The sequence below is a fragment of the Engystomops pustulosus genome, chromosome 8 (assembly GCF_040894005.1).
Source record: "Engystomops pustulosus chromosome 8, aEngPut4.maternal, whole genome shotgun sequence".
NCBI classification, from domain to species: Eukaryota; Metazoa; Chordata; class Amphibia; order Anura; family Leptodactylidae; genus Engystomops; species Engystomops pustulosus.
The window spans coordinates 109,140,697-109,162,083 of NC_092418.1; the positions used below are offsets into that span (position 1 = coordinate 109,140,697).

Sequence of the window (21,387 nt, forward strand, 5' to 3'; positions counted from 1 at the left end):
TTAGATGAAATTTTACCTTTCTGTATGCAGAGCTGTGTTCCTAGTCCCATGGGAGTGGCTAGTGAGGAGCGGGGCAGACATCTATGATTTCCTGAAGGGGGGAGCAATGGGGGGAGTCCGTATGGGGGACATGGGAGTTTTTTTTTAAATGTGAAATTGATGCATGACAGAGCGGTTTCTTTGGAGTGGGAGGGGGGTACCGCTCCTCACTGGCCACTCCCATGGGACTCCAGATACTGCTCGGCATACAGAAAGGTAGATCTTAAGTAAAATAGTAAAATAGCAATTTTACTATAAAAACTGTTTACTATTCTCTATGGGGACATGGAGGATCCAGAAAAAGGGCTCCTGACTTGTTCCCTTTGTTGTAGAAAACCAATTTTCCTGAATTCTTAGCTTAGAGAACCTGGGTTATTTGCCGGATCGGCTACAGATGGAGCAGCTGGAATAGGCTGTTATATTTGTATTTATTTTACTGACTGCCATAGTGATCAGATTTTTGTAAAGAGAGAAATATTTGATGAAAAAAACATTTTTGAAGTCAATTTTTTGTTTTTTATTGCGAAAAAATGTTCTTAGGAAAATGTAGTAAAACCTTGGTGTTTACGTAAAGGATAAAAGATGTTGCAGTCCTGTAGATTCCGCTCCGTTACTTTATTGTTTGTTATGTTTTCTTGTTCTGTTTTTCTTGTCATGTTAAAATAAAAGCCTCTTGGGAGATCGGCGGCTCATAATGAATTGATGAGAATGTGTTTACAGCGAAACACAACAAAATAAAACCTTTTTCTGCTCCGTCGTTATAGACTAATGCAATTTAGTCTGTGATCGTTGCATAACAGGATTTTTTTTTACATTTTTTTGGGATAAGGAAGACGTTAGACATTTGAGGTGTCATCCAGGGTTGTAAAACATCTAGAGATATTTATTTTTACTAGTTTATTTTAGGCCTTTGGATAAATAAAGCTGGTTCGCCCTCACCCGATAGGACAAGGGCCCCATAATCCCTACATAATTGGGGGCTCTGTTGCAGGTTTAACCATATTCCTCCTCATCTTCACATGCACTGACCCTGTGTGACAGCCTTAAAGGGTTAAAGTTGAACATGTGTCCCCCTATCTACAGCTGGTTGTTTATTTGTAGGTAGTTGAGCTAATGGGATCATGTGATGTCATAAAAACCTGATATGTGCTGTTCCCACTTTTGGTATCCACACCTATATTGAAGGAAGGGGGCCCTTTTATGGATGAGCCAGCATGTTGAAGTTCAGGGTTGCCCGATTTCGGCCAATCCACTACTTTGGATTTTGTAATCCCCGTAATCTGGCACTGATTGCAGGTGTTAACATGTATCCACAGCTGGTTGATTGAGGTAATGAGATCATGTGATGTTATGTAAACTGAAACGTGCTGTTCCAACTTTTGGTGTCTCCACCTATATTGAGGAAAGGGCACCCATATGACCCATTGAGCGGATGTGTTGAAATTTGGGTTCGGCCAAGTTCGGCCTCAAGATTCAGTTCAAGGAACCCCCACAGTAACACTCGTGATTGGTGCTGGCACTGATTATGGGTGTTAACTCTTTGAATTGTGACGGCATAGCCATTGGTGGCATATATATGGCGGGTGGTGCGTGGACATTGTCATTTTGCCAAGGATGGCCACTCCCCAATTATGTCTCAGTATTTAAAGAGTTAGCGCCTGTTGAATGGTGGGGGAAGGTGAGCCGTACCTGCAATGTTCTGCACCGAATGGAACATTCCGGGTTCGGGTATGCTCAATGCTGGATCACTACTCAAGATATGTACCAATGGTGGGACCAACATCTATGACACCAAGGAGTTGATAAGTCTTGGTTTTTCCCACCAAGAAAGTTAGGCCCTATCGCCCCATCGGGCCCCTTTTTGCACTTGGAGATGAGTGGAGCATATAATCGCGCATGACTGATCTGCTCCATTCATCTCTATGGAGCTGACGGAGATTGCCGAGTGCCGTGTAGTTTATAGAACCATACGGCTGATGTCATCTGAAATATGATCTTCTTTCTTTAATATAACATAAAAAGCGTGCAAAAAAATAGCCGAGAACTGGATTTTTATCCGCAGTTTGCATTTCCTTATCTGCAGTTTGCATGTTTGTAGCGGCCTCTATCTATGTTTCAGTAGCTCACAAAGCCATAAACCCGATGTGATCTTGAAGATAAAATCCATATTTTTTATAAGACAGAAAACATGTACCTAGGTGCTATAGAAACAAAGAAAGGGACTCCTGAAGTGACACTTCACCTGGAAACCACGAAACTTGACTCATCTCATGTGAAAATAGAGTCATATTTGCCTGACTTGGATGATATTTTCTTAAAGGTAAACGGGTGAGATTTTCCAAAAAAGAGGGAATTTGGAAAGGGCAGTTATTACCCTAACTGAAGGGGCTGGTAGTTTAATGGGGTAAAACCTGGTGACAGGTTCCCTTCAAGGGGAAGTCAATATATAAGAGTTTAATGAGTAGTTAGTGGGGTTGGGGGGGAAGGTTTTCCCTATATTTCTATTTCTATAGGAACTTACAGTAAATAATGCACAACTGCCAAGAAACATCGAAAATACCCAAAACCGCAGAGGTGAAGTACGTCAAATAGAGACAAGACGGAGCACGTCTATGGGTACAAGAGCGCCCCCCCCCCCCGGCTTCCTGTGCTCAAACACAACATCATAACAAAGTAGTTAAAGGTAATAATTTTAGTAATTTGCTTTTTTTCAGGTCACTGTAATCCAACCGAAAGATAACTAATTGCTGAAAGTCAACATTCCGCCGCGACCACAAGAGGAATCCATTACATAAACATATAATTCACAGTCATTTTTTTTCGTGGGCTGTAAACAGTTTGGAATGAGCATGAAAAAAATGGAACGAAAATCAAAGTGAGCATTTAGAAATGAAAAAGTGTTTGCTACAAAAGGTCAGTCCCTTCGCTTGGCAAAGCCCATGCGAAAAACCCTGGGAACAAGCTGATCACACAAGCAGAGGGGGGACGTTCCGAGCCAACAACCGCTTTGTTTCTTTAAACAGACATCGGAACCTATAACTGGATCCTGTCAAACAAACGACAGTAAAAAAATACATAACAGCTGCTAAGAATTACATTGCAGAGATAAAGGAATAAGTGCAGAGACCCTTCTCAGGGAAAGGGACCAATGGCCTCTTTCATTCCTGGAGAACACTCGTAGGCTCCAGGCTGACATCTCGGGCACGGAATCAAATGTTGCACTATTATGTGTATCCCACGACTCTGCCTTTTGTTTCAGTTATTAAATAATATCAGCATTTCATGGAAGAATGTGAATAGCCAAGCAAATAACATAAGCGGAATAAAGTAAATGCGAGACTCTAGAAGACTCATTTCTATGTAGTCAGACTATAAATAAGGGCACGTATAATGAAGTCTCATGTAGATCTTTTGGGTTGAGAAGTAAGAATGCTCCTCAAGGAGACTGACTATTAAAGGAAATCTACCATTTGATTTCATGCATTAGGATCCAAACATACCTGTAGAATGCTGTATCGACACTGATGCAGAAACATATCTTGTTTAATCCCTGAGTGAGTGGTTTTGCTGAAAAAAACTATTATACAATTAAGAATTAAGAAACTCTGTCGCTCCTATGGCTGCCCCAACACTTCACTTCTTACCCTAATTATGCACTGCTCCAGAGAATGATGTAAACCCTGACAGGCAGAAGTAATCAATTGCTGTACCATCTCCCAGCTGCTGTATAGGAGTCATCAAGCTCAGGTTGATTAGCCCATTCTGGACAGTTCATGAAGCTCCATTAAGCACTGAATTTTATATATTTTTTTTTTGCAAAACCACTCAGATCAAAGATTAAACAAGATATGTTTCTGTATCAGTGCAGCTACAGCATTCTCGAGGTATGTTTGTTTCACAATGCACAAAAACAAATGGTAGGTTTTCTTTAAGGCTGCCTTGTAGGCATGTGGAGAATTACAGCCACTAACATTGTACTAGGGGATTCTGGGAAAACATGCATATAAGTTTTCCAGGATGGGATAAGGAAAATCACGCCTTATTTGTATGTTTCCCAGAATCCTCTAGTAGAGACTTGCAGTGGCTATAAGTCTTCACACGCCTGCAAGGCGGCCTTAACTGGCAAAGTTTCCATAAGGAGATCTCTTACTTCCCAAACCTGATTAAAAGCCTCTTACTGAGTCAACCCACTTCCCTACACTGTACTGATGAGACTCAACCAGGTTGGCACAGCACTGTCTACAGTTGGGAGTCTGATCCTTCTGGAATAGATATACTGGTTTGGTTTTAATCCCGCATCATCTCATTAGGCTTCCTGAAGGTCATGTTTGATGACAAGGGAGCTGTCTTACAAGGGAGCTAAAAATGGTGCGGTTTTTCTTTTCCCATAGAGGGAAAACTTATGTGCTTGCAGATCTTTTGTGATGACCAAGCTCCCATTATTCTCCCATTATTCTGGTCGATGACTCCAACAAAATCAAAACACTCAACATGTTTTTTACTTCCATGATTAGGCCACTTCAGGCTTGCCCTCTGTGCTCTGAAGCTTATCCTTTGTTGATACCAAATATCAATCACCTATCCAATCCTAATATCTGTATCATAGAACCAATCACTGCTGCTTCCAGAATCAATACACTCTTCTCCGGTTATAGTTCCCTCTTCCATGGTATCATTGGTTGTCGTATGTTTCAGTGCAGAGATAGACAAAAAAGTGACACAATGATGTATCTGGGCCACTGTCTTCTCCACTCAATAAACTGTCCAGGAACTAACTCCCCTTAATAAAAGATTATAAATCAGCAGTCACAGGGTCCGGTTTTATTAAAAAAATAAACTCTGTCCTTCCGTGTTTTGGTTTCCTCTACTCCCTGGGGCATCTGATGCAGTTGAGTGGGCATAGATACTTCTGTGTGCTCTGCCCGGCGACACTATATGATGTCACACTATATGATGTCACACAGTGTGTGTGGGGGTAGAGCCTCTGCCCCTGTGCTCAATCAATTGTATACATGTCTACCCTGCATACAATTGATGACCTTACTGTCATGAACATTTTCAATCCCCGATCGCGGTTACAACGTCTTACTCTCCTGATGTCCCCACTTGCAGAAGAGAGAGTGAGTGTCGGCTGTAGGGTGACTCACTCTGCACACAGGGGACCTGGAGCACAGGTTCATCTGGCAGGGGACCAGTGGGGCATGAAGCTAGACAGCTTGTCTAGCTCCTGCCCTTCATGTCAAGGGGCCCGCGGAGGTCTGCAGGAAGAATGGTGACAGCTGCAGGCCCCTCCCCCCAGTGCCCGATCACGGTTACGCCCATGCACTTACCGTATACCGCATATACCCTAGTATTCACCAAATTTTTCAGCACAATTTTCGTTCTGCTAAATCCCGACTGGGCTTATAATCGAGGGTATATATTTATAAAAATAATAAACTTAATACCTACCCCAGCACCCTTCTATACCCCTCATGGCTCAGAGCCTCTTTCTGGCAGAGTCATTGCGCTCTACCTGCACACCCGAGGAAGCGGTCTCATGCTGTGTGATGTCCTATCTTGTGTGCGCCTCTTCCTGCATGTCATGGGTGCTCCTGCGACCGATATGGTGGGACGGGGCTCACACATGCCTTTCTATACCCGCTGGCGCGGCACCCATGCTAATTGCCTATCTCCGCTTCCTCGGCCATGCGTGTGTGTCCCCAACTCCTATGGCGTGCACGCGCCAGCTTCAGAAGATTTAAAGGGCCAGCGTGCCTTTAATTGGCACTGGTAAATAGGAAGAATAAGACAGGAATCCAAAATTTTCACAGGGTGGTGCACGCAGCTGGGGACTCAAAATCCCAAATCTGGCATAATAGATAAAGGGAGCCAAAGCACCAAGGACGTCAGGTTCCAAAAAGTCTTTATTAATACATCACCAGGCATAAAAATGCAACGTTTCGATTCCCATTGAATCTTTCTCAAGCATTGAGAAAAATATTCCATGTGTGGTCTGACCAGTAATTTGTATAAGGGCAAAACTAGTCCTTATCATGAGAATCACCAAAACTGAGTATACCAACAATACACTCAAGTCTTTTTCTCCATCAGGTTTACCAAAAAATGCATTATTTAACACATAATTATGATTTTCATTGCTTCAACCCAAGTGCATAACCTTACATTTATCTAGATTAAACCTCACCTGCCATGTGTCAGCCTAGAGCTCCAGTTTTCACAAATCCCTCTTTAATGTTATGCTAGCCTTCTCTGTATTATTCACCTTACAGAGCTTGGTTTCATCTGCAAATATTGAAACTCTACATTTTAAACCCTCAATAAGGTCATTAATAAAAACATTAAAAAGAAATTTCCACAATTAAGATGACAACATTTTTCTGTACTGGTGATATCCAGGCAGTGTCCTATAACATTTACATGGCAGTAATTTGCTAAAACAATCCTGAGAGCTCAATGGTCACTGCCTCCAACAAAAGCAACATACTAGTATCCTAATCTGATAGATTCCGTGATATGAATTGTTACAGAATATTCTATATTAGTCATGTGCAGGTTTCATCCCAAACCTTATTACATTGTATACATTCATTCAAGATAGAATAGGTCACTGTCTCCAACATTCTTTTACTTATATAATCAGAATTCAAGGAAGAATTGGTCCCTGCTTTCAACAAAATCAGCAAACCCATCTCCTATAGCTAATAATTAAACACAATGGGGGTCATTTACTAAGGGCCCGATTTGCGTTTTCCCAACGTGTTACCCAAATATTTCCGATTTGCGCCGATTTTCCCTGTATTGCCCAGGGATTTTGGCACACGCAATTGGATTGTGGGACATCGGCGCTGGCATGCAGGCGACGGAAATCAGGGGGCGTGGCCGAACGAAAACCCGACGGATTCGGGAAAACTGGCGCATTAAAAAAAAAAAAAATGTTGCGGGACTCGCGCTTACCTTCACTAGGAATAAGCCGGTGAACTGCAGTGCATTCCGGCGGGCCTCGGGGAACTTCAGCGCAGCAGCGCCACCTGGCGGACGTTGGAGGAACTGCCTTAGTGAATCCCGGCCAAACCCGAATCCACCACAGAGAATGCGCCGCTGGATCATGAATGGACCGAGTAAGTAAATCTGCCCCAATGGGGCAGATTTACTTACCTGGTCCCGCCACGATCCCGCGGTACGTTGTCTGATGTGGATTCACTAAGATCGTGCGTCCGAATTCCTTCCTGCGTCGCTGCTGCGCCGAGGTCCGCCGGAGTTCACCTGCTTCTTCCTGGTGCATATAAGTGCTTGATCTTGCGACACAAAACCTGTTTTAAATTCTGCTGTTTGTCCGAACGCGTCGGGTTGTCTGATGGCCACGCCCCCTGATTTCTGTCACATGCAAGTTGGCGCCGATGTGCCAAAATCCGATCAAGTGCGCCAAAATTCCGGGGCAATTCTGTGCAAATCGAAAATATTCGGAAAACCCGACGAAATTGCTGAGTTTGGACCCTTAGTAAATGAGCCCCATTTTATCAATATACCTTCACTACAGAAGCTCAAGAGGACACGTCTCTATATCATACTAAAATACAGCACAGATGATACTATATGTATCCTGGATATAACCTAACCCCCCTATGATATCTATATGTGTAAGGCTCTCAATGTTTCCCTTGTTCACCTTGGATATCAGGCTTGCTGCCCCTTTAAGGAAGGTGAATATTTATTGCAACCTTCAAGCTAATTTAAACATCCATGCAAATGAGACCAGTTCCAAATTGAATATGCTAAGATGCAAATGCATTTTATTCACACTTTATCACAATTTGTTGTATCCATAGACAATTGTGTCAGAGCCAGTGTACAGTATAATTTGCATATATAACACGTTCTGGTATTTGATGCAAATCGCCCTGAACAAAGTGAGCCGAGCGTATTATATTTAGACCAAGTTCCAGTGTAATTCAGTTAAATTTAGAGCATTGTTTGATGCAGGAATAATTTAAAGTTTTATTTTATTTATTTTCTTCCTTTTTTTTCTTCTTTTTTACCCGATGATGTCATTTGCTTTCATGGAGTTGTACTTTCTATATAGTTCTTGATATTTATTGCACATTTGCTCTTACTTACACAATGTACCCTGTATATAACTGTGGATCTCCTTTGAAATGTATTTGATATTTTGCACTATATACACTATTGGCATCTCTAGGATCTACAGGCTAAAACTTTCCCCTTCTTCTGATCTTCTCATGAGTTGTTGAGGACCAAAAGAAGACATTTCATTTAATTAGGTCAATATTAAGAGCTCCGGATACAAAGACGCATCTTCTTTGTAGTCTCATCTTTGACCAGACCTCAGCCACAGACAAAACTATATGAGAGACGTCCCAATGACTTACATGAAAAAGGAGTGGAGCAAAGGGGGTTATAGTATATACACTGGAGATCAATATTTGAGAACAATGGGGCTCATTTACTAAGGGTCTGAAAGCCGCACTTTCACCAGGTTTCCTGAATATTTCTGTTTTGCACCAAATTGCCCCCGGGATTTTGGCGCACGTGATTGGATTTTGGCATATCGGCGCCGGCTTGCACGCGACAGAAATCAGGGGGGCGGGCCATCGGACAACCCGACGGATGCGGACAAACCTCAGAATTTAACAAAAGGATTTGTGTCGCAAGATCAAGCATTGGCCAATGATCATGCACTCTGCCGCGATTCACTAAGATCGTGCGCCCGATATCCTGCATGTGTCACTTCCCACTTCCCCGCTTAGGTCCCCGGAGTTCACCTTCTTCTTCCTGGTGCATGTAAGTGCATTGTCCGTGTATAATGCTCTGTGCGGGGAGTCACTAAGATCGTGCGCCCGATATCCTGCATGTGTCGCTTCCCCGCTCAGGTCCCCGGAGTTCACCTTCTTCTTCCTGGTGCATGTAAGTGCATTGTCCGTGTATAATGCTCTGTGCGGGGAGTCACTAAGATCGTGCACCCGATATCCTGCATGTGTCGCTTCCCCGCTCAGGTCCCCAGAGTTCACCTTCTTCTTCCTGGTGCATGTAAGTGCATTGTCCGTGTATAATGCTCTGTGCGGGGAGTCACTAAGATCGTGCGCCCGATATCCTGCATGTGTCGCTTCCCCGCTCAGGTCCCCGGAGTTCACCTTCTTCTTCCTGGTGCATGTAAGTGCATTGTCCGTGTATAATGCTCTGTGCGGGGAGTCACTAAGATCGTGTGCCCGATATCCTGCATGTGTCGCTTCCCCGCTCAGGTCCCCGGAGTTCACCTTCTTCTTCCTGGTGCATGTAAGTGCATTGTCCGTGTATAATGCGCTGTGCGGGGAGTCACTAAGATTGTGCACCCGATATCCTGCATGTTTCCCTTCCCTGCTCAGGTCTGACGGAGTTCACCTTCTTCGTGGTGCATGTAAGTGCTTGATCTTGTGACAAAATTTAGAAGTTAAATCCCGCGCTCAGTCCGAATCAGTCGGATCATCCGACGGCCCGCCCACCGATTTCTGTCGCATGAAAGCAGCGCAGCTCTGCCAAAATCCGATCGCGTGCGACACAATCCCCAGTTAAATACCTGTCACCGCAGCGCAACTCCCGAAAACATCAGAAAAAACACCGAAAGTGCGATACGGGGACCAATACTAAATAAGCCCCAGTACGTTCTTCCATTATTTTCCATTCTTAGCTATCTATAATCATGATTCAGCTTCAATGGATAAGCAGGATATTGAACACTCTCCAATACATGGAAGCCTCTTCTCATCCTTACCCTATGAGATATTAAGAACTAGGGCAAAAACCTGACCATATCATATTTTTGAAATAATTAGAGTTCTTTGGAAAATGACTAAATATGAAGCACTAAACATTGTTATCTTTGGGACCAAGAGACACAACTTCTGATCTTCGTCTCATGAGATGCTGAGGACCAGAGAAACACTATATTTTATTCTGCCAATTTTGACAACTCTGTGAAATTGAACCAGTGATCCCAAAAATTCCACTTTTTTTTAACCAGATCAATGTATCATCCTTTTCTTATGAAAAAGCTTAATTTTCTCACATTTAATGAACAGTATTTTTAAACAAGTTTATTCCCAGAGTTGAAAAGTAACTTTTTCCCATGACATTGGAGTGTCGGAGACATTGGTTGAAAAAGGTCCCTTACCAGGAAAATTTTAGTTCTCCTGATCCCTAACCTTACTCCGGCGGTTCTGGCACCTCCACACACTTTCGCTTCAGCATGAAATGTCATCAGGAGCTTACATAAATAAAATCTATCTTCACATGCTCCATGTCTACTCCGGGTGTCCATGCCAAGGAGAAATGTTTTAACTAAACATCATAATAACTACATGAACCCGTAGAAAGGAATATCCAGTTCCCCAGAAAGCTGTTCAGTACTTAACACTAAACACTGACATTTATAAATAGGATCTAGAGGCTCAACATTCGAACAATGAGCCAACTCTCATAAACACAACTTTTTTGGATACTACTTTGGATGTCACCATGCGGTAAACACTGGGAGCCACAAGACACATTGGAGGTCATTTACTAAGGGCCTGATTCGCGGTTTCCGAATCTGAATATTTCCGATTTGTGTCGATTTCCTCTGAATTGCCCCGGGATTTTGGCACACACGATCGGATTGTGGGGCATCGGCGCTGGCATGCACGTGACGGAAATCGGGGGCGTGGCCGAACGAAAACCTGACGGATTCGGAAAAAACACCGCATTTTTAAAAAAAATCGGTCGCGGAGCTTGCGCTTATCTTCACTCAGCCCGGTTCCGTGAACTCCAGCGCGTTCCGATGCTTTTCAGCGCGGAGGAACTACCTTAATAAATCCTGGCTGGACCCGAATCCACCGCAGAGAACGCGCCGCTGGATCGCGAATGGACCAGGTAAGTAAATCTGCCCCATTGACATGTTGAAAAGTGTCATGGGGCATGAGCCATCAGCCATGAATATGATTGGGAAGATCTGATTGTCCAAAATGGTAAATGATGCTAAAAACTATAGTTCCAACTCTTCACCTTAGTCATCTCCGATTTTTCTTATCATTTACTCTGATAATGTTATTTTCCACACACATTCCCTGACCAATCAAAGCCATTGCTAGTTGCAAGGGATATCATTTTGCCAGATTGGCAGTTCAGTCACTAGCCCAGCATTATGTCCGGTTCATGTGGCTGAACTTGATTGTGTACATCTGCTCATTTCTATTGATGACCAAGTATGAATTGGTCATTAAATGGGGTGAACGCTCACCCAAACTGGGGACACCTGTAAATGGTGCTGGCACTGAAGGTGGGTTTTATCCTTTAAATGCCAGTGGCAACACTGCTTAGGGCATTTCTGCAAGTGTAGCCGACACTAAGATCTGGATGCTGCTGGTTGCTTTGACCGGTGCCAACACTCATCACAAGTGGCATACACCCCCGGGTTCTGGATGAACTATGTACCGTGATAGACAGACCGTTATTTTTAATATTTGAAGATTCACTGAGGACTGGTTATGTTCCACAGGACTGGCGCATAGCAAATGTGGTACCAATATACAAAAAAGGATCAAATAGTGATCCTGGAAACTACAGACCCGTGAGTCTAACTTCTGTGGTGGGGAAAATATTTGAGGGGTTTGTTAGAGATGCTATCCTGGAGTATCTCACTGTACACAACCTTATAACCCAGCGTCAGCATGGGTTTATGAGAGATCGGTCCTGTCAGACTAATCTGATTGGTTTCTACGAGGAGGTAAGTTCAAGACTGGATCTAGGGGACGCTGTGGATGTTGTATATCTGGACTTCTCAAAGGCATTTGACACCGTGCCACATAAAAGGTTGGTATATAAAATGAGACTGCTGGGAATAGGAGAAAATCTGTGTATCTGGGTAAGTAATTGGCTTAGTGATAGAAAACAGAGGGTGGTCATTAATGGCACATTCTCAGATTGGGTTGATGTTACCAGTGGAGTGCCACAGGGGTCAGTATTGGGGCCACTTCTTTTTAATATTTTTATTAATGACCTTGTAGTGGGTTTACACAGTCAAGTTTCAATATTTGCAGATGATACTAAGCTGTGTAAAGTAATAAATACTGAGGTCGATAGTTTAGTACTACAGAGGGATTTGTGGAAGCTTGAGGGATGGGCAGAGAAATGGTTGATGAGATTTAATGTAGATAAATGTAAAGTTATGCACTTGGGCCATGGAAACAAAAAGTATAATTATGTTCTAAACGGTCAATTACTTAGTAAAACTGAAGCTGAAAAGGACTTGGGGGTATTGGTGGATGGTAAACTTAATTTTAGTGACCAGAGCCAGGCGGCTGCTGCTAAAGCAAATAAAATAATGGGATGTATCAAGAGAGGAATAGATTCTCATGATAAAGACATAGTTTTGCCCTTATACAAATCCCTGGTCAGACCACACATGGAATATTGTGTACAGTTTTGGGCACCAGTGTATAAAAAGGATATAATAGAGCTGGAACGGGTGCAGAGGAGAGCAACCAGGATTATTAGGGGAATGGGGGGATTAGAATACAATGACAGATTACAAAATCTGGGATTATTCAGTTTAGAAAAAAGACGACTGAGGGGAGACCTCATTACAATGTACAAATACCTGAACGGACAGTACAAGGATCTCTCCAAAGATCTTTTTATACCTCGGCCTGTGACCAGGACAAGGGGGCATCCTCTACGCCTAGAGGAGAGGCGATTCTACCATCACCATAGACAAAGGTTCTTTACTGTAAGAGCAGTGAGACTGTGGAACTCTCTGCCGCAGGAGGTTGTTATGGCCGACTCTATGTACATGTTCAAGAGAGGCCTGGATGCCTTTCTGGAGAGCAAAAAATATCACGGGTTATGGGGATAAAACATTTATTTAATTCTTAAAGGTTGGACTTGATGGACTTGCGTCTTTTTCCAGCCTTATATACTATGATACTATGATACTATGAATGGAGAAGTGGGGGTGAGCTGAACACTGGACCCGAACTTCTGGCTAGAGTTCAGAAACTCAAACCCAGGTTCAGGTACTCTTTTTTTAAAAGTATTTATTTTTGCAGTTTTTGAATTTTTATACAAACATAATAAACAAAACCAGAAAACAAGATTGTCTGTCACATATTTCCTTCCCCCCAATACAGGATTATTATACAACAGCCATGGTAACAGTCAGGTTCTTACTGCGTTTCAAAACTACCTGAGGGATATTACATAGTAGATAACAGCAGGATACTGCAGCCAGACATCTTGATACAACACAAATAACTATTGACACAGGGACAATCAGTCACACACACACACACACACACACACCAGCACGCTCAGTCTCCATCATCATGGAGAGGAGTATAAATCACATGTGATTATAAGGCTGTATGGGGAGTCGCGCACCATCTGGACCAGATGCGATCAAACTTCTGGGGACACTTCCTGTTGGTATACAGGGACCGGTAGTGGGGAATGACACTATTAATGAGTAGTATCCATCTTTTTAATGGAGGGGGCTCCTGGTCCTTCCAGGTCATCACCACCACTTTTCGGGCGTAGTATAGGACAAACCTAAAGAAAATTTTGTCATAGTGGCCATTGACAACTTCGTTTATGATGCCGAGGAGACACACAAAGGGAGATAGTAATCGTGGGAAATCAAAGTGTAGATTAAGGAACTCCAGCACTTCGGACCAGAAGACATGGACCCTAGGGCAGGACCAGACACAATGCAGGAAGGATCCGACTTCAGCCTGACAGCGAAAGCAAAGATCATTAGGCATTGCTCCCATGCGAAATAGTCTAGCAGGGGTGAAGTATACTCTATGGAGGAATTTAGATTGGATCAGGAAGTCCCTCGCACTCACAACAGATGTGAAGTAGGACAGTTCGACCTCCCTCCAGTCATCATCTGACAGGTCAGGGATATCCTGTCTCCAGCGTTCACAGGCTCTATCAAACGGTCTGGACTTTTGCTCTTGTAGGAGAGCATAGCACTGAGTGAGTGGCTTAGGGAGGTCCGGGGTACTCATCAGAGTCTCTAGTTTGGAGAATTTCACTGTCAGGCTGAAGGAGCCGAATTGGGCTTTGAATGCGTGCCGCAGTTGCGTGTAATGAAAGCTGGCCGTATTGGGTACCGTATGTCTCTCCCTTATCTCGTTGAAGCTGAGCAATTCTGCTTCCGGGGATAAGAGCTGGCCTACAAATTTCACCCCCGCTGCCCCCCACATTGTCCAGCCTGGGAGGGAGAGGAAGTGAGAGAGCCACGGATTGAGCCACAATGGAGTCCTAGGCGAGAGAGGGGGAGAGCTGCTCGGTTCTACCAGGGATTGTGCCCTACGCCAGCACACCGCTACCGTACGTAGGGGAAGTGGGGTATCAGATGGGGACTTATATCTGTACAGCAGGTTTGTAAGGGCCTCATAGGAACCCACCAGGGCACCAGCCAATGCAGTAGCTGCATTACCCATGTCTATATCTATCCACCACTGGGCATATACTAGCTGGGAAGCCAGGTAATAAAGATACAGATCCGGGGCAGCCAGTCCACCCCTAGACTTGGGAGCCTGAAGCAGCGCTAAACTGAACCGCGGGGCACTACTCTGCCAGTAGAAGGACCTGAGAATGCCGTCCAAGCGTTTAAACAGACTCTTAGGAAGTAGTATAGGGCAGGCATGGAAAAGGTATAGAAATTTTGGGAGAAAAATCATTTTAAATATATTAATACGCCCGTACAAAGACAAGGGGAGAGTGGACCAGGCTTTTAGGCGCGATTCCGTTGCAGCTATCAGGGGTGTAATGTTTAACTCCGTAAATGCCTGGACCTTGCGTGACACCTGGACTCCCAGATATTTAAAGGTGGACACCACCCGGACTGGGACGGGGAGGGAGTGTACCCCTACATCAGATAAGGGAAAGAGGGCCGATTTGTCCCAGTTAACCCGAAGGCCTGAGAACCCCCCATAACGTTCTATCAGGGACAGAAGGGATTCCAGAGAGGGGCCCACATCCCCAAGGTATACAAGTGTATCATCAGCATAGAGAGATACCTTTTCAATAATAGTACCTCTAGTTATGCCCTTAATGCCCTCAGAGTGGCGGATCGCCACAGCAAGGGGCTCAATGGCGAGTGCGAAGAGGAGGGGAGATAGTGGGCAACCCTGTCTAGTGCCCCTGGCCATGGGGAGAGTAGGTGAGATGTTAAGATTAGTCCGCACCCTAGCCTTGGGATCGTTATACAGTAGCTTAACCAATGCTGTAAATCGAGGGCCAAAACCCATTCTAGGCAAAAGGGTCCACAAATAGGGCCACTCCACAGAGTCAAACGCCTTACAATTGTCTAAGGATAATATAAACCCAGGGTCTGGAGACCGCTCTGCCTCTGCAATGTTCAGGTGTAGTCTTTGTATATTTATGTCAGTTCCCCTCCCAGGCATAAAGCCCGTCTGGTCCGGGTGAACCAATGATAGTATTACTTTGTTAAGCCTTGTTGCCAGAATTTTTGCTAGTATTTTAACATCTGAGTTTAGGAGGGAAATTGGGCGGTATGAGTCGGGAAGCAGGGGATCCTTGCCAGGCTTAGGAAGAACTACAATAAGGGCCTCTCGCATGGAGTCGGGGAGGGAACCGCTATCAAGCGCATCGGAGTACAGGCTGAGGAGAAGGGGGACCAGAATCTCACAGTTATCCCTATACCACTCACCTCCCAGCCCATCAAGTCCAGGTGTCTTACCGGGGGGCAACGATTGGATGGCCAGTTCCACCTCCTCTGCCGAGAGCGGAGCATCAAGCTCCGATGACTGTGCCTGTGTGAGCCTCCAAAGTGGAAGACTGTCAAGGAATCCGGAGATCTCGACGGAAGAGGCAGACAATCTGGAGCTGTAAAGAGAAGAATAGTATTCATGAAATACCATGTTAATGGCCCGGGGTTCTGTGATCAATGCTCCGTTACCATCAATAATAGAGGGAACGGAAGCACATGGGCGTTCAGCCCGCGATAAATACGCAAGCAGCTTCCCGTTTTTATCTCCAAATTCAAAGATGGACGCTTCCCTGGCTAGCAGGCGTTTGCTGGTGCGCTCCTTCACCACAGCTAGATGGTTCCTCTGCGCCTGAGCCCAAGTCTTTTTATTCCCCGGAGTAGGTTTCTCTAGATAATCCTTTTCTGCAGTCACCAGTACAGCCGTCAGCCTTTCCTCCTGGGCATTTAAGGACTTCCTATGGCCAGCTACCCCCGACATGAATGCCCCCCGCACCGAGGACTTGTACGAGTCCCAGACTAGAAGAGGATCAGGATGGGTTGAGTGTACATCCCAGAACTCGCTGTGCGCTGCCCTAACAGTACTCTGGACCGCTGGGGATAGGAGCCAAGCCGGGTGCAGGCGCCATAAGCGGGAGTCGCTGGGGGGGCCTATAAGGAGACTAATGAACAGGGCGGAGTGGTCTGACGCACTGCGCGGGCAATAGGATATCTGGTCAACGTGCTGCATCATATCAGGGGAGACAAAGGCCAGATCAATCCGAGAGAAGCTCTTATGAACAGAGGAATAAAATGAATATTCTCTCTCTTGAGGGTGTTTACTACGCCAAACATCGGCGAGGTCTAGAGAGGTGAGCCACTCGTTCAGACGGGCCGAGCCTGTGTCAAGCCCACTTGTACGATCCAAGGAGGGGTTAGGGACTGCATTGAAGTCACCAATACAGAGTAACGGGCTTGGAGGCATAGCAGCCAGCTTACTGGATATTAGATGCAATACTGCTGGATCAAAGGGAGGTGGGACATAAATAGACGCAATAGTAAAGGTAAAGCCCCACAAGGCACAATGTATGACTACATAACGGCCAAAGTGATCCGGTGCTACCTGTATGACCTCTATGGGAAGCGCTTTGGATATGAGTATGGATACTCCCCTGGCGTAGACAGAGTAGGAGGAATGGTAACCTCTAGCCACCCAGGCCCGCTTCAGGGAGAGGACCTTCTGACCCGTAAGGTGTGTCTCTTGGATACATACAATATGGGGGGCCTGACGCTTAATGACATCTAACATCAGAGCCCTCTTGAATTTGGAGTTAAGTCCCCTCACATTCCAACTCATTACCTTAAGTGAAGACATCTTAGCGGAAGGGAAAGGGGTGTGGGGAAGGAGACGTGAGCAACCAAGCATTCATCCTTTCATACCACAAAGACATAGACAGACAGACAACAGTGAGCATAACAAATATAACAGAACTGAACTAACAATCCCAAGAATACAAACCCCCTGTCTAACACCCTAACAGCAGTAGTGTAGACCTATACCCACTAACAGTCAAATAGTAGAACAGTGGTCCCTAACTCAAGACAAACCTACACCATTTGTCCCGGGACCTTCAACCCTTAATGAATAGATGATCAGGAGGTTATTAGGCAGCCATATTTAGAGAGAACCAAGAGGAAATAGGGGAGTGGGGGGGGGGGGAGGAGGAAGACGCAAGGAGGTAATGGTAGGGGGAGGTAATGGTAGGGGGAGGTGGGGAGGGGGGGAGGGAGGGAGAGAATGGAGTGCCATAAATGGCGCACTGGTCAAGATGACCAAGAAGAAAGCGCAAATCAATCACAGGGTACATTTGTGAGGCACGTAAAGTGTAAACAAATATTAGAAAACTGTAACAGTGATTTGGGACCCCTGGATAACTATTCAGGACTAAGTCCAGCACTGTCATTGCATATCAGATAAAAGGATATGTGAGTCCAGTCACTCAGGAGGTGCGGGCCTTGCAGCTGGAGCCCGTGGAGCTGCATCAGCCCAGTGAAGTGCTTCGGTTGGGCAAGTGAAGAATCGAGTCTTCTGACCATCCACTATTCGGAGCTTGGCAGGGTACATCATGGAGTATTTATACCCCTTGTCACGGAGACGGGCACGGACCTCGGTGAATTGTGCTCGCTGTTTCCTGACGGATGCAGAGAAATCAGGGTAGAAGGACACTCTGCTGTTGGCATAGAGAATTTCTCCCTTGGTACGGACAGCCCTGAGGATAGAGTCCCTGTCCCTAAAGTGCAGCAGCCGGGCCAGGAAGGGTCTTGGATTGCCCCCTGGGGGGCCAGGGCGGAATGGCACACGATGGGCCCTTTCTACTGTGAAGAACGGGGAGAAGGTATCTGCAGGAAGCATATTTTTGAGCCAATTTTCAAAAAAGGATACCGGGTCAGACCCCTCCACTTTTTCGGGGAGGCCAACCACTCTGACGTTGTTCCGTCGCAGGCGGTTTTCGAGATCATCAGCTCTGTCGATGGAAGCAGACATTTGGCGCTGAAGCTCTCTGATCTGTGTCGGCATAGGCCTCTGGACATCCTCCACCTCAGATATTCTGCGTTCAGTTTCGGTGATTCGCTCTTTGGCTTTGTGGACATCGTGTCTTAAAAGAACAAAGTCCTGTCGCAGCTCATCCACCTTGGTAACCAGTTTGGATTGGCACCCATTAATGGCCGCCAGCACCTCTGCAAATTTGCGGTCCAGTTCAGTGGCCACGTCAGGCGGATCAGCGCCCTCTTCATAGCTTACAAGCTGCGGCGGGCTCTGGGAGCCTTCAAAGAGGGAGGGAGAGGAGTTTGGGGACCCCTGAGGAGAGCAGGGCTGTGTGCGTGAGAATCTCCCCAACTTTTTGGCAGCGTTTGACTGTATCTGTGCAAGAACGGCTTGGGATGTGGAGCATTCCTGCGCATCCAGGGGTTCCAGGGACTGGAATGGAGGATCTTCATGGATGGATTCATCATCCGATGGAGGCGCAGACACCCCGGACGCTGCTTTGTGCAATTTAGCCGTTCTCCTCCGGTTACCCATGGCGTCTGGACAGGGGGGGCCAGTGATAAACAATCGAGGAGCCTAGCGTCCAGTAATTAGCAGAGATACAGTCCAAACCCACGTGGAGTATTGCAGCGGCACTGCAAGGGTTAATATAGAACAAAACCCAGGAGCAGGGGATCACTGGGAGTATGGTGGGCTGCACAGCTTGGGGTCCCCAGGTGAGAGGAGGGCAGCAGCAGGGGAATTACTTCCCTACCTTATTCCTGGCTGCAGTCCGGCAGTGACAGGGTTAACCCTGCGCGCCTAGGCCTCAGGCAGCGCAGGGGAGTCCAGCAAGATGGCGCCTCCGGCCGGATACAGGGCTGGCTGGAGCGCTGCCACGATCCCCCGACAGGGCAGGTCAGCAGCACAGCGGGTCGGCGGCACAGCACGGGGGGGGGGTTCCCTCCCCCGGTATTCAACACCTCTCCGGTGTACAGCCGCGATGTCGGGCGGCTATGGTCCCGCCGCCGCGCGGGACACGTGGGAGGCCGCAGGAGCTGAAGTGCTGGAGGGGACCGCACGGAGCCGGTGACCGCCGCGATACCGCCACCGGAGTATGGGGGCAAGTACCCGCGGCACCGGGGAGCAGACTGGAGGGGGTACAGGTGGAGGATGGCTGCCTGGGAAGGGTGATAGGGTGCCAGGTCCCGGGAGCTCCGCGGTGCACGTCCTCCTAGGTCGGCATCAGGCCACGCCCCCCAGGTTCAGGTACTCTCATCATAAAGGATAAGCAGACACGAACTTTACATTCTGGTGCGTCCCGCGCAACCCGGACATATTGTCAGATAACCGGCCAAGCAACCAATCTAGGAAATTGATGCCCTGCCCAACTAGCCATGGCTAAGATTAGTCAGAAGTATCCACTTAGCCAAACACAGCCATAGCTAGCTGACCAGGGACATTCATTTGCTGGATTGGTTGTTCACCCGCCAATCCGGCAATATGTCGGGTTCATATGGGATGCACCCAAACCCCGAACCGAACAGAAAGTTTGGGTCCGCTCATCTCTACTAGTCATTGATGTTAAATCTGTGTGAATCCAAGCGGGGCACTTGAAAAAAAGCGGGATCCTAATCTTTCCCCAATACCTGCTGTTGGAAGAGAGACAGGTAAGAGCAGGGAACCCCCATACACATTAGGATTTCTCTTAAGCTTTGTGGATGGAGTGATCTCCTGTGATGTCACTTACCTCTTTTCTCCACAGCTTCTATGCACATCTGTACAAAGTTGGGGACTGTAGAGTTTTCCCTCTTGCAGAGAGTCGCTAAGTGACAGCCAAATACTTGATCTAAACAAAAAGGAGACAAGATTCAGGTTTGAGATGAGAAAATTATGGGTTAGAGATGGCGCCATTAGGCACATGAAAAACCACTGTAAGGACCGTGCATCATAATCACATGATCAGGGCAGATTTTATTACTAAAGTAGTAAAGAAAATAATAGTCGTCAAATAGCAGCAGATTATCTAGAAAATGATTCATGGAGTCCTCATACTTCAGCTCTCCTTGGTGATACTGGAATACCCCTTTAAGCCAGGTGACAGGGTAGCTGACTATGGAATCTGTTATTAAAGTGGTTGAACAGGATTAGAAAAAAAATAAAACATTTTTGGCAATTGGTTGTTTTTAGTATTGCAGCTCAGCTTTATTGCAGTATATTGGTCCGAACTGCAACACAAGTAGTGGATTATAATACAGGCAGTTTGGGCGGCCGTCCAGGGCCCAAGGCTTATAGGGGGCCCATGACCACCTGAACCGATCACCAAGTTTATCGCTGCCATGTAGAGATAATAAAGAGAAGGACCTCCAGCCTTGTTTTTTTTTTTTAAAGGTGACATTGTTACAAATTACTAAATAAATTATTTTTTTTTTTATGCAAAGCTTTATTTTTTTTGTCTTTTTAAATTAAAAAAGTTACGAACCGATAATGATATCATGGCACCATCTTATTATTCTGACGTCAAAAATTATGGAGGCCTTCCATGGCGGCAACATGGCGGCAAACCGGTTACCGCTGTTGCTTCGGAGCTGAAGTTCTGGGTTTGAATCCAATCAGGACGCAGTCTACAGGGAATATGTGTATTCTCTCCATGTCTGTATCCATTACCTCCAGGTGCGCTGCTTCCCTCCCACAGCCTAGATACACACTGGTAGGTTAATTGGCCTCCGATTAAAGCGTCCCTCGTGCGTGCTTATATTTTGTGCCTGTGGTAGGAAAATTAGATTGCAAGCTCCACTGGGGAAGGGACAGATGTGAGTGAATAAACATGCTCCGCACTGTACTGCCTATTGTGTCTGTGTCATGTAATTGAAGGATAATAGTTGTGAAAATGTAATTCTTCGGGATGAATAGTTGTTGTAAGGCACATTGTTATATTACTGTATAATATATTGTGTTATATTATCTTTCCTATTTGTTATACTTTACATTGTTACATTATCTTATTTACTTTAGATTTGTTATATTATATTGTATCTTATGCTAGTTTATATTATGTATAATGAGGTTCTTTATA

The 21,387-nt window shown here is 45.6% G+C and overlaps 1 protein-coding gene across 1 annotated transcript in view; it reads right to left on the reverse strand.

The window, feature by feature from the left end:
- The window catches only part of ARHGAP15 (Rho GTPase activating protein 15), a 492,002-nt gene that overhangs the window by 165,901 nt on the left and 304,714 nt on the right, over window positions 1-21,387 (reverse strand). Inside the window, exon 11 of the mRNA XM_072122220.1 lies at window positions 20,062-20,160. Within this exon, the coding sequence (XP_071978321.1) occupies window positions 20,062-20,160 (99 nt within the window). The remainder of the gene's footprint in view (window positions 1-20,061; window positions 20,161-21,387) is intronic.